The sequence below is a fragment of the Anguilla rostrata genome, chromosome 9 (genome assembly GCF_018555375.3).
Source record: "Anguilla rostrata isolate EN2019 chromosome 9, ASM1855537v3, whole genome shotgun sequence".
NCBI lineage: Eukaryota > Metazoa > Chordata > Actinopteri > Anguilliformes > Anguillidae > Anguilla > Anguilla rostrata.
Genome location: NC_057941.1, coordinates 4,844,893 through 4,858,815, shown reverse-complemented (window position 1 = coordinate 4,858,815; position 13,923 = coordinate 4,844,893). Strand labels below are relative to the sequence as shown.

General features: G+C 43.9%; 2 protein-coding genes across 2 annotated transcripts in view; one reads left to right on the top strand and one right to left on the bottom strand.

Moving 5' to 3' along the window:
• Window positions 1-8,536, bottom strand: part of kctd16b (potassium channel tetramerization domain containing 16b) — a 69,139-nt gene extending 60,603 nt beyond the window's left edge. Inside the window, exon 1 of the mRNA XM_064349899.1 lies at window positions 6,384-8,536. Coding sequence (XP_064205969.1) covers window positions 6,384-7,227 — 844 coding nt within the window. The 5' untranslated portion in view covers window positions 7,228-8,536. The remainder of the gene's footprint in view (window positions 1-6,383) is intronic.
• The window catches only part of yipf5 (Yip1 domain family, member 5), a 31,051-nt gene continuing 20,567 nt past the window's right edge, over window positions 3,440-13,923 (top strand). Inside the window, exon 1 of the mRNA XM_064349902.1 lies at window positions 3,440-3,642. Coding sequence (XP_064205972.1) covers window positions 3,600-3,642 — 43 coding nt within the window. The 5' untranslated portion in view covers window positions 3,440-3,599. The remainder of the gene's footprint in view (window positions 3,643-13,923) is intronic.

The following is a 13,923-nucleotide window of genomic DNA, read 5'->3' as shown; positions in this document are numbered from 1 at the left end:
AAAAGTGAAAACACATTTTTCTTTGATGGTTGGGATCTGAGGAAACAAGGTGGGTGGGGTTGCCAGGGAACATGTCACCTATAGCACGAGGAATTATCAGCTTGCAATGCTATGTTGCTTTAGACGTGTGACCAGGAAGACAGGGTTATCATTACTTTCAGCAGTAAGTGCCTTGAGATAATTAATGACTTAAGTATGACCTGGGCCATGTCTGAAACAGCTTACTTGCCCACTATTGAGTATGCAAGTTGTATTGAACCTGTATGCTCAATAGTAGGCAAGCAAGCTGTTTCAGACTCGGCACTGGGCTTAACATGATCATAGTTATCATAGCAAGCTGGAGGGGGCATTGGTTTTTATTGCAGAATGGAGACGGGACTGGTGGGGCAGGGGGGGGGGAGTTGGCACACGGCAGATTGCAATCGTGGACCCACACACACCTTCCCAATATTGCTGTCCCTCTCTTGGGCCCTATCTAGTAACAGGGCCCCTGAAAGCTTTCCCATTACCCCCTCCCCCCACTTCCCCCCCCCACCTCTCCCCCTTTATGTGCAGGCATGGCTCCAAGCCAACACTAGCAGACAGATCAGTGTTATTCGCGCGGACGGGAGGTCTCCATGCGTACCGCCACCTGTGAATTCAGCATTCCTGCAGGAGACCATTATATGCACGGGCTTCCAATCTGTCCCGCGATTCAGATCCGCTCACCAATGTAAGTTGATGAAGATAATGGTCCGACAAAGCTACATTTAACCAGAAGTGTTTTTTTTTTTCTTTGTCCATTTTTTATATTTTAAAAGACGCATCTGAGTGCCTGAGGTCAGAGGTCTTTTTTTTCTTTTTTACAAATGATGCCTATCCACATTGTGCTTAAAGTGCTTTTTTTTGTTATTCATCGTTAGTTGCACGCTGTGGTTGAGTGGGGACAGAGAGGAGTGCTTTCAGGGGTAGTACCTCCTGATACAGGTCTCCAAACAGCAGGGTTTATCCGTAGGTTGGGCACAGCTAATGCACCCTTGAGCAAGGTACCTAACCTGAATGGCTTCCATAAATACTCTGTTACATACTCCGTTATATAAATGGACCGTATACATTACAAAAAAAAAAGCAGCTTGCCCTATATAGGTATGTCAGCTCGCCAATGTAAAGAACAGTACTGGGTATTATTTATTAGAAAAATGGACGTCCATACGCTTACTGAGGGTGACTTCCATTTTCAGACTTCGTTAGATGCACCAGTTGAATTTTAATGCATGATATTTTTTTTTCTTTTCGCATTGTTTTGAATACCCAAACGCAGATCAGACCTTAATGTGGTAGTTCTGCGCTCAGTCTTCCTCCCCTGAAATCTTTGCACCATTATCGGTTCTCCCATGATGCACCTCTTCCCATACTCCGCGAGCACGAAGTGCTTTGCCCTTTTTTCAAATGCACCCGGCCCCTGGTGAGACTTAAGTGATAAGGGCCTAAAATATTAAAATAGATTGGTCGTCGGAAAAAAAAAAAAAAAAAAAACAGGAAGTTTGCATTCCGTGCATTACCGAGTCAGAGAGGGGTTTTTCTCCCGGAGAGCTGCCCGTTTCGCGGAAAGAGCGATCGCCGCGGGCGACAGACGGAGACCTCGGTGGCGCCCGACGCACTTCCGCGTTCGTGACCGTGGCTCCGTGGGTAACGCGGTCTCCGGGCTGGGCGGCAGGTCCCCTGGTGCCCTAAACTGGGGAAGCAGCTGCTCGCGTTGACTGTAGTGTTAGACCTGTCACTGCTCACTGCCAATTAAGCAGATCAGGTTAATAAGAGAAGGGGGGAGGGGGGGCTTGGGTGGTGACATCTCTTTTTTTTTTTCCTTTTTTTTTTTAGGTTTGATGAAATTTAGGCAAGTCATGCATTGTTTTTTTTTTAATGATCTACTCTGAACAGATGTCCCTATCAGATTCTTTACGCAACAATATCCAATCCATGCCAAAGATCTGTCCATGCCTTTTCCTTAAGGTAATTTGGTTCTCTCAAGGAAAAGAAAAGTGTTTTTTTTTTCTTTTTTCTTCACCATATCTCTGAGCAGATCTTTGTCCGGGAGGAGATTTAGAGAAGCTTGCAAAAAAAAAAAAAAAAACACAGACCATGTGTCATACTGGGTTGCCACACTGTGACCTTTAACCTTCTACAGTCAGGACACCAGTATTGGAGCCACAATAATACCCCCCGCACCCCCAACCTCACCATACAATGGTAACTATATATGTGTTATGGCTGAACATTTACGCATGAAAACACATCCTGGGGCCATTATTCAGGCATGAATTTCCAACCCCACACGTGAGGGCAGCACCCGCCATGATGGAATGTTGTCCCAAATAATTTCATGCAAATATTTTGTCGTGGAGCGCAGGAGGAGGAGGAGGAGGAGGCAGCGATTTGGGGCTCACTCTTGTTTGGTAAGCGATGATGACACGATTTACCACACACGGGGACCCAGTCTTCTGACTGTCACTACGAATGATTAATTATCAATCCATTCTAACCAAGCAACAAATTGCAAATAAATTTGACTCCTGGGATTTGTAGTCCCCAACAGATGCTGAGAGGAGAGCGCTGAAGCCTTGCAGCAGGAAATTTATGTTCTCTACCGGGGGCAAAGCAAACAGGCTAATGGTGGGAAAACAAGTACCTGTCACTTTCGTCTGTGACTTAATCAGGTGCCCTAAACCTCATTAAACAACACATTTAAACTTCTTTCTCTTTCTTTCAGAGGTTTGTTGTGCGATCTGCTTTTCAAAGTCAGTGCTGAACAAGATGGTGCTTTGAGCATAAATAAATAATTAAATAAATAAATAAATAAATTAGGAACAACAGCGCTTGGTTGGAATTTGTTTTCGAGTAGTTTTATGTAGCGTTCGGGATGAGATCACTTTGTCAAGCCTGAGTTTTATTTTTACAATCCAGTTACTCCCGTCGAGTTTACAGTCCTACCTCCCCACGCGCTCAAACGCATAAATGGGTGATATTGGGGCGAACGCACGCCGCCTATTTGAGTCGCAGGTCTATGAAGCATAGAACGGGAGTGTGCGTTATACTGTGGGTGTTTATCTGGTTCGTGCACGAGCAAGGCAGAGAGGTTCCGGTTTAGATATCCAGCAGAAATAAACACCAAGGCAGTCTGGTAAATTAATAAGGCTATCGCCAGAAAACTGGCCGCTCATAAACCGGTTCTTGTAAAGTATTATTCATTTATTTATTAAGATCATTTAGCGGAGAGCGAATCATTAACGAACTGTGATTCTACCTCCTCCCCAGCTCCCGGCGCCCCGCCCTGACCCACCGACTGTTGTCTCTTTAGGTTTCACACAAGGGTCCATTTTGGAATCACCGACAAAGTGCTTTTTAATTGCCCATATGGTGCAGCGCGCGCATCTCATGTGCGACAGCAGACAGCCAAACGAGGGGGCTAATGAGGAGGGGCGCCGCGCGCCAAACTTTGTTATCCCCGCGACTCAGAATCCATGTTATTGCACCAGCATATCGAGCACCAGTTGAAAGTAAACAGTAATTGAAGTCGCGTGCTAAATTACTCACGCCTTCCTCGGTTTACCAACAGATCACGGATGTGCATTTGCGTGGTCCATCTGCAAGCTCGAAGAGAACCCGGTAAGGCTACGTTACCCAACTGCTACATTACCAGCGAGTCGTGGGAAAAAAAGTTGTGGATGGCAAACACAAGGCAGGCTTGTGGCTGTCGTTTCCTGGTTCTAGGGGGAATAAAAGATTTCTTTTAAAAAGTGGTGGCAATCAGTAATATATGACATCTCTCCTGACTCTGAGGATGTTTCATGAAAACATGAACGCTTTGTGTGCTCGTACTTTCAGAATAGGGCGTGAATGGTGATATTGCGGTGTTTTTGAAAAGCTTTTTTTTTGCATACTGTAACAATACTTTCTAAGAAACATGCGGGTGACAGGGACTTGGTTCCACTCCACGGAAAGAACAAACGGCTGCTGAGAAGTGTCTCCCAAGTCCCTGACAGAGGCACTATTCGCCTACCTTAGTCAAAACCCAATTTCAACACTATCTTTGGAAAAACAGCCCATGCATCAAATCACCTTGACATTCTGCACCGAGTGGAGCCGTGAGAGGGAAAGAAATATCCCTACTTTTTTCTTTCCTTTTTTTTTACTAGCGCGTGACTTGCTAGCCCTTTATTTTATTTTATTTTTCCACACGAAAAATCAGGGAGGACAAATCTTTTGCAATTCATTTTTATGAGGTGCTTCCCTTTTTTTTTTTGCCTTTCGTCTGGGGAAACACACAGGGAACGAACACGAATTATCAACTGTCAGCTCTTGAGCTTGCGCCATTTTGTTGCACCATAAAACATTACGAGGCCCATTATAAAAGCCATCATCCCGGGCTAGCGCGGAGGCGGCGGGCTAAGGCGTGGGCTGCTGACGCCCGCGCTCAGGCAGCCAGGAAACGGGCCTTCCAGGGTGGAGCTCCCGCTTTTAAACCGGCTGCGGGAACAGATGGAGTCAAGTGAGTGCGGAGAACCGCTCCCACAGGAGCAGAAATCGTGGAAACCGAGGAGAACGTAGCCCTCCCTTAGACCCCCCCCCCCCCCCACCACCACCACCACCCCGCCCCCCACGCCCCCTTTTACCCCCATCAACCACCCCCTCAACCGCAAACTTCTGCACAAGTGAGATCGCTAAACCCGATTGAGAAGAACAGCTTCACTGGACCACAGCGCTGACAAACAAATAGAAAATGCAGCAGCCGGTTATCAGCCCCAAGACGACGGTTCTGTATGCCAGGGTTGGGAGATGGGCGGGCGTAAAGGGGAGGGGAGGGGAGGGGAGGGGGTTGGACGATTCCAAGGGTCCTGACTGACAGGGGCCCTCAAAAAGTATCAGAACATATGATTTATTTATTTTTTCTTTGGGAGGTGGGGCCCAATGTGCGATCGTTCCAATACCCTGTTCATGTCCCTGATTGGGGCAGCAATAACAGACCTTCAACACTAGTTAACTGGCTTTTGGATCTGCTATAAAATAGAATATATCTTCATTTCTTTTTTTCCCAGTTAACAAAAGAATGCTTTTCTAATAGTTTTATGAAAATATGTCCTCATTTGTGTTCCAATGCATATTCCATTACATATTACAGAATTTTACACGATAAACTGCTCTACTATTTCATAGTAAAGCGCTGAACCTTGGAGTCAGTGATCAATGACAGAAAAGCACTGTACAGTGTTATGGTTATCCGTGGGATAAGACTGTCGACGATCTTTCAAATCGAAGCCAAATCCAACATGCACTACCTTTGTGGGACATTTTGCAAACGTTGGTTTGGTCATGAGTCAGGAACAATAAGGGTTAAACCACACTATGACAAGCTGTAGTCAGTTTGCTTGCACAGTTAACTGCTTCACGTCCATAAAACTTGAGTCTTACCTTACTTGAGCAGTTTGAGTGCCCGGACTGAGCATAAACAATGTTTTATTATTTTGGGCGTGGACATCCAAAACCGCCCCCTGAAACTACTTTTCCCATGAGCCTTTGCAGTCCTCCTCTTGTTGATTTGTGTCATTACAGGACTATTGTGTAGTGCAGTGCTTGCTTGTTGTTTGTGCATGGCACAATACATGCATGATGTCCTGCCTATGAAAACATTTGTCTTGAACCCAATTCCAATGCCTTGAAAAGCATGTGTCAGCACATGGAATCGACATTTTAAGTTTAAATATATATATATATATGGCTGTTAATCTTCAGTAAGAAAACCATGAACAACCATCCAAGCAACAAAAATATTTACTCAGACACTGCAGTAATGTGGTTTTGTTAATGCAAAGTTGTGTTGATTATTAGGTGTGTTCATAGTGTAATATGAGAATAATTATAAAAAGAATCGATAACTGGTCACAGTTCCAGTACTGTAGAGCAGAATAAGCTCGTAATAAAAACAAAATGCAGCAGTCTGTGTCACAACTAGCAACTCTGTTGGTCATAATCTTCTGAATTTCACACAATCATTTCCAACTGTGCGTAATTTTGGCAGACAATCACAAGTAACCTACATAATGTCAACAACAAAAAAAATAGTGAGGATGGCGTCGTCCCAGTCATGTCTGAACAGCTTTAAAACCAAAATTCAAGTGGAACAACGGACATACCAAGTGTGCCTCCTAGTGGTGAATACAGAAACAACCTTTGAGTCAATCAATACTGGTACTGGCACTATTTAAGCAGAGACGCAGAAGATTACATAAGTCACTTCTGGATAATAATCACAATTATTATTATTATTTGTTTTCCACTTCAAATCATTAAAACTCACAAGCAGAATATTTATTGATTTCTGAAATTTTTTTAAAGGAAAGCTGACTTACGGTAGAAGACGTATTCCGTGTAGCTGGACCAGATCTTGTCCTCTGTGTATTGATTGACGAAGGACGCGGTGACCGACGAGTTGCAGGCAACCATCTGGAATCCACACTCCGACAGCATGTCAAAAGCTCTCTCCAGGTGTTTGAACTTGAGGTAGAACCGGGACGTGTATCTCTCGGGTGTCCTGTCCGGATCTCGGCTCTCGTTCAAGGTCTCCCCGAAAACTTCTTTCGCGAGGGCAATCCTTCCGCAAATCAAAATTCTGGGTACCCTTCGAAATTTTGCGTCGGTCTGACTCTCTCTGCCCATGGTGCACGAGCCCCGGTACCCGACCGTGATGAACCCATACTTCCTGCTCGCTGGCACTAATGACGACGGCGGGCACATCCGCTGATCGCTGCCCTGGGAAGCGTCGTCGAAATCACTGTGGTAATAGTCGTCCGGACTTTGTTTCAAGTCCTCCGGAGTTAAAATTTTGACCAATTCCGGCAGTTGGAAGTATTCCGCTTCTTTTTTTAGCCTCCCTTTCTCTGGGAAGTGGTCGGGCAGCACGACCTGCTTGTCTCTGAGGTAGTCCAGTACGTAGCGAAATAAAAACCCGTCCCTGTCGATAAAGTATCGTCCCTTGGGGTCCCGCGCCAGGTCATTAGTGGCATCCTTTTTAGGGGAGAATATTCTTCCCAGCAGGGAATTCGGGGTGCTAATTAGGGTGGCGTGGCGCGTGTAATAAACTTGACCCCCTACATTTAATTCTATAACGTCGGGGAAAGAATTCTGTACAGACCCTTGCTCTTTGGTCGGCGGGTAAGTCCTGCAGTTCCCACTCAGTGCCATCGTTTCAGTCATGCATACACAAATCCTCGAGCCGTGGTATGCACAGAAATCTTGATTTGGGCCCAAAAGTTGTTGTTTTTTTCCCCTCCCCTCTAGCGCTTTATTTTCTGTAAACGATATAAATTGTCACGGATAGGCTATGTCAGAGGAAACGAAACGCGACTGTGAAAGAATCCACTTATAAACATTACTGTAATACATAAAGGGGGAAAAACATCCAGCTACCCGCAAATAAAACCGACTTTTAGACGCGATTAGTTGTACAAAATGAAAACCCTTATTTTATCTATGAAAACGACAGCTGCAGAGTTGATAAATATACATGTGTGGGTTATTTCAGAATGTGTTCATGCATGGATGTGTGAAAATATGTGGATGTATAAAATGCATATATCCGTACAAACACAGTTCGACTGCCCTGCATCGATTTCACTATTAAAATAGCGAGTAAAAATATCGTAGATATATGACAGTACTCTGCAGCCAGATATCAACTTACTGTAGGTTGCTAGAAAACGTCAAATTTCAGTCCAGTGTTTGTTCGGTTCAAATACTTCAAGAGCTGGAGCTATTTCGATAAGAACCTCTGTACAATAAATTCAAAAACACTTTTCTCTTAACATTATCCCTTCTCTGGGAAAAAAAACACCCAAGTTTACAACGGCGTCAGCAGTCCATAAAAAACAGAGCGCTGTATCTCCTGCGGATAATTTCCAACTTCTTTGAAGTAGATGAGCGAGTGAATTATATATTTTAACGCGGTCCGAGATAACTTCAAAAGAGAGACCATTAACGCGGCTCACCAAGAATAAATCTCCAGCTTATGTAGGACACATCCTTCACCTGTTCCCAAGCGAGAGAAAAAATAATAATACGACTTCACCTATCCTCCATCTGTGACAATTCTCAGGGTGCAGCCTGTGCCGTTCGTGGTCTGAAGCACGAATGAAATTGACAGGTGTGCACGCCGTCGCGCGGGTGAACGGCCACGACTGTAGAAGGAGCTGCGCGGACGCTCCGGCTGCTTTTCGAACAGGGTGGTACCGCGTAAAAACGTCTCTGCTGATGCTGCTTAGACGGTGCAGGGGAGCCATCCTGGGAATATAGGCTTACATCATCTTAAAGGAAAAGACCATGTAAAAAATGCACAACGTCTGTCTGCGCAGATAGCGTCCCTTAAGAACTTCACACACTGTTTTCCTGTTTACTTTGCCATATTTAACGCTGTGCCCCTTCTTATATTTAACGTTCAGACGTCCAGTAATAAGTTTCTTCCTTTAAGTTAGTCTAACTGGCGCCCATTTTATGAACAGCAGTAAGGAGTTGATCGTTTGTCTTATTACATTCACACCATACGCCCACAGGCGTATTCTGTATTGCACCATTATGTAAGACTGTCTTTTCATGGTGTTGGTTTGAAAAATGAAGAGGGGGTCGCGTTAAATATGTTTTTTTTTTTTTTTTTTTTTAAACAAATATAATAGAATGTCGTTTCATAAGTAACAGGTCTAACCCTGTATACTCAACTCAGTTCAGGCCCTAAAATTACGTGTGAGACGAGATATACGTTAACAAGATAAGCTAATATACCTACATTTTTATGATAGGTAATTTATGGTTCAATGTAAAATTATTGTAGAAAATATAGTTATCTTGCTATATGACCACGAATTCAGCAATGCACTATCAGAAGCGTGTGCATATGTTTTGGTTACCGTTGCTCTGCCGCTTAGCTGACCACAGCATCCTAGTTCCAGCACCATGGACAGCGAATTCGCTCAACCTGCTAAATCGTTGGTCGTACATGTTTAAGTTGTGAGGGTGCCAAGGTACTTTTAAACTGCATAAATTTCGTCTTCTTCTTCTTCTTCTTTCTTCTTCTTCATCATCTTCTTATTATTATTATGATTATGATTATTATTATTATTATTATTCCCTCCATCCGCATTTAACAATGGCATCTAGTATTACTGTTTCGTTACAATTGTGTATGGAATGCTCATTTCTGTATGATCTGGAAAAAAGTCAAACGCATATCCAGCGTGGTAAACATGGAGAAAGATGAGTCATCACTGAGTAATGTTTAGTGTTAGAATTAAATATCCTTGGTACTGCTGGGTGGCTCGTCCTGTTAAGGCACTGTACTCGTAACTGGACTATGCCAGCAACCCCGGAGGGTGACACACAATTGGATGTAGAGCCATGCCCAGAACTGGGAGGCTGACCTCGGACCAATGACATTGCCTAAGTTTGCCTTTTCAGATACACCGAGGTTGCACTTCCCCCAACCCTTGTCTGTGCTAGTTAGACTCTCCAAAGCGGCGGCTGACGTCACTTCCTGATGCCGCTCTCCTGAATTGAGAGTTCCGTTGGCCGTAAGCGTGGCAACGTGCGCGTAATTGCGTCGTCAATTATGCCGCCAATTATGTCGCCCGGCATTACCAATGCGTCTTGAGGTGGGCGTTAGTCTCTATGAAACGAAAACACTCCTGACTTCGTCATGTATCACCCCATGTGTTGAAGTGAGATGGAGTGGGGATTTTGCAAGCACTGAACCACTGAGTGTTGTGATTATACAGTGGTACCTGATTCGACTTAAATGATTTTGTCATGGTCATTGTGTGTCTAAGCAATCATTGTGTATTTCTTAAGCAAATTCTTAAAATATGTAGTCTATATAATAAACAGTGCCTTCTTGAATAGGTAATCACCTATACTGTATGTTTTAAAAATTTTGGAAAATCATATTATTTTTTGCTAAAATAAATTTACAAATAAAAGCGTATCCGTAATGTTTCATGTTTTTAGCACGTTGTCCACCCTTCCTTTACAAGGATAACACTACTGAGTCATCTTCTGAAGTGTGAAGTGCGCTGTCCTTTTCAACATCGGTGTCCTTCTTCTTCTTCTGACGCCAAACCCTCTGCTGGTGCAAATGCAAGGGCAAAAAGCTCAATTTTACACTCGTCTGACCATTGCGTACAGTTCCAGTCTTTTTTCTTTTTTCAATTTTGGCCATAGAATATAGCTCACTGCCCGTATTGTTTATTTCATACAGACATATTTGCTGTAGATGGCTGCGAAATGAATTTAACTATAAATGCTGTAATTTGTTCTTCTCTTCTGCAAAGGTCATTGCGCTGTACTCTGGTAATCAGTGCAAGCTCATCTCACATAATGTGTATATCAATCTCTATTATTAAACTGTCACTACGGCTATGAAAAATAATGCTTTGAGAAATATTTACCAATAGAAGGCTGGGTGTCTGAAATGTCACATTAATTTTTCTCTCTGTCATATTTCTTGTTTTTCTATGTAATTCGCTTCAAAAAGCCTTATTATGTCTGGCTTTATTTAAGCTTTTATTTAAGGGTGTTTATGTACATTTTGTGTACATTTACCGTGTCAAAATGACAGGCTTTTTTATACATAGTCCCCCCATCTCCTTGCTCAAAACCATAACACCCCCACTACCATGTTTCACAGAGGAGAGGAGGGGGGTTGAATTTTGGACAGTTCCTTTTGGCCTCCATACTTTGCATCACTCTGATACTAGGGATTCCTGTTCTCATCTGTCAACAAGACCTTTTTCCAGAACTCTGCAGGCTCTTTTTTACACTCTTCTTAGCAAACAGTAAACTGGCCATCCTGTTTTTGTGGCTAACTAGTGGTAGTTAGCCGCAAAAACTATGTAGCGTCTGTAGTTCTGCTTGTGAAGTCTTCTGCGGACAGTAGTTGCTGACTCATCCACGCCTGCGTCCTGAAAAGTGTTTCCGATCTGTCGGCCAGGCTGTTGGTGGTTTGTCTTCGTTATGGTGAGAATTCGTCAGCCATCAGCTGCAGAGGTCTTCCTTGGCCTACCAGGCCCTTTGTGATTACTGAGCTCACCAGTGCTCTTTTTCTTCTTAATGATGTTCAAACAGCTGATTTTGGAAAGCCTAAGTTTTGGCCTATGTCTCTGACTGTTTTTGTTTATTATTATTTATCAGTCTTTTAATGGGTTTCATTGGCACAACTCTTGTCCTCATGTTGACAAAAGCCTTTAACAGACTCCACAGGCAATCAAAAGTCTAGAATCAACACTCGACAGTGATTTTTTGATGGTGAAACCAAAATGTATTTTAAAAGCCTTTAATAAAAGCAGAGAAATCTGCACTTTAACCACATGTGAATTGTTTGGTTACAAATACAAAATTGTGGAGTACAGAACCAAATCAAGTAGAAAGAAAAAAAACGTCTTTGTCCCAAACATTATGTAGCTCGCTCCATCTATCTATCTATCTATCAGAAAGAAGAAAGAGTACAATGTTAAACTGGACTGAACTGTGGTTTCTTGGTTTAAATAAATGGCAGGAGGCAGCGCTGCCTGTTATTCAATGATGTGACAAACTATCAAACACCTCATTTGTAACAGTTAGTAATTGCTGTCACACCACAGTCACGGCAGTAGGCAGAGAAAATGTCTCCACGTTTGTGAGAAGCTGCACACCAGAGTGGATCGCATCCTCTGTCTCCAGTGGAGTATAGATCTTTGCCTCAAAGGAATGAGTGAATTATGTATTTCATAACATGGTCCGAGATGGCTTCATCCCTGTTATCCCCCTCCATTTGAATTAATGAGAAAGTAGGCCATCTAACTTTATACCTAAAGCTAATGTAAGTCTTGCTTCTGCTACATGACTGCATTTAAATTGCTATTAAATAACAACTGAAAAAATTCAGAATAACCCGAATAATGTTATATAATGTTAATGTCTATAGATAATGATGTATACATATCAGAACAATTCCTCCTCTTAACTCTTAAACTTGACGCAGTCATGAAGACACAGTAAGCTCGATTCCCATTTTGATAACATTTGCACCTTGTCCGTCTCTAACTTCCATTGAGCACAGAATGCACAGATGCATACATCTCCGTGCAGTCCTTTGTAAGTAGGCCACAGCTGTAATCATAAATACATGCATGCCGTTTTTGCGCACGTGCTGCCTGTTAAAGGAACACGGATTGTTTCCGACATCCCCCCGCCCCCCCATACTTTCGTGTGCCATGGCCGCGATCGACCAAAGAAGTTATTAAACAAGTAGCTGAACGCGAGACCGAGGATGTTGATTGGCAGCCACCGCTTTTAAGTTTATTGCAGGTTAATTAGAGGTTAATTGCATTATGTATATCTCGTGGAGTCTCGCTGCAGTTATTGTCTCGTGTTTACGATAACCTTCCCTGCAACCGTTTAAGCTTCAAATCGCACCGCGGTGAGCTATCTCGGGGCGCATATTATTCTCCTAAAGGGGTTCGTAGCGTTCGGAGAAACGAATTAAGCGTCTTCTGCGAGAATGTGAAAATTGTGCGGAGCGAGTCCGGGCTCCTTGTGTTTCTGCTCGACAGAACGGGCCTCTCTGTTCCGGGGCTGCGCGTTTTTTTTAAATTTTATTTATTTCTTTTTTTTTTTCCCGAGGCTTGTCAGCGCGACCACGGACTCAGAAATAATGACCGCAGCGTCGGAAGCCGCGGCCGCGCCGAGCGCTAATGGAATCACAAGGCGAAGGGGAACGTCCCCCACATTCCCGGCTCTCTCCAGAGCTTTTCGGTCCTGGAGTCTAATCGCTCACGGGAGGACGCGTGGGCAGGCCTGTCCGCTCGGCTCTCCGCGGAGCGCGCGGATGTGAGGACTCATTCCATTTCTCGAAGAAAAAAAAAAAACTGGCAGCCCTAGACCCGGAAATCGGAGACGGAGATTTAATGAACCTTGTAATGAGTGGAGCTTCAACGAGCCGCCAACCGTCGGCTTGCTTCAAAAGAGTTTGACTGAAATCAGAGGCACGCTGCCGGCCCGTGACAGCTCCATCTATTTTTTTTTGTTTCATGAACTCCCCCTCTCCGCTGTGACTTCTTGCAGCTGCTTAACCGCGGAGGCAGCGTGTGCCATAACTGCTTGGACACTATTCAGATTGCTGGGGGGAAATCACTGGGGGATATCAATGGAGGGGCACTGGAGTTGCAGATGAAAGAACTGGCAGGGTTTTTTTTTTTTTTTGGTTCCATCTCTCTTTGCCAGGCCTGATGAAAGCCGTTGGTCTGGATGTGCTGAACGGACTGATTGGCAGTTGTGTGCTGATATACGGGAGCTTAGAGGATTTAGGACTGTTGTGTCTGCCCTGGCCTCCCCCCCTGCCCACCCCCCGAGACCACACATGACTTACTCTGGCCTTATAAGGCAGGGCTTGGACCTTTCTAAATACAAATATTACATCTTTTGACCTGAATAAAGAATTAAGAGTCTGCTAAGGCTGTGCATCTTATTATTTATTTCTTGGACAGAGAATCTAGTGTAGCTCACATATCATTGATAGATGATGATGATGGTGATAATGGTGGTGGTGGTAATGATGGTGATAGTGGTGATGATGATGATGTTTCTGATGATTATGATGATGGTGGTGGTGGTGATAATTATGATGATGGTGGTGGTGGTGGTAGTGGTGACGATGAGAATGATGATGATGGTGGTGGCGATGATGATGTTGCTGATGATTATGATGATGGTGGTGGTAGTGGTGATGATGATGGTGGTGGTCGTGGTCCCACTGAGAGGATGGATAAAGTGTACATGAGATGAAGTATGGACAGAGCAAGTGCACAATGTGCCTGCTTATATACCTCCGGCTATGAGCAGTTACGTATGATTGACACTTGAGAAACCTAC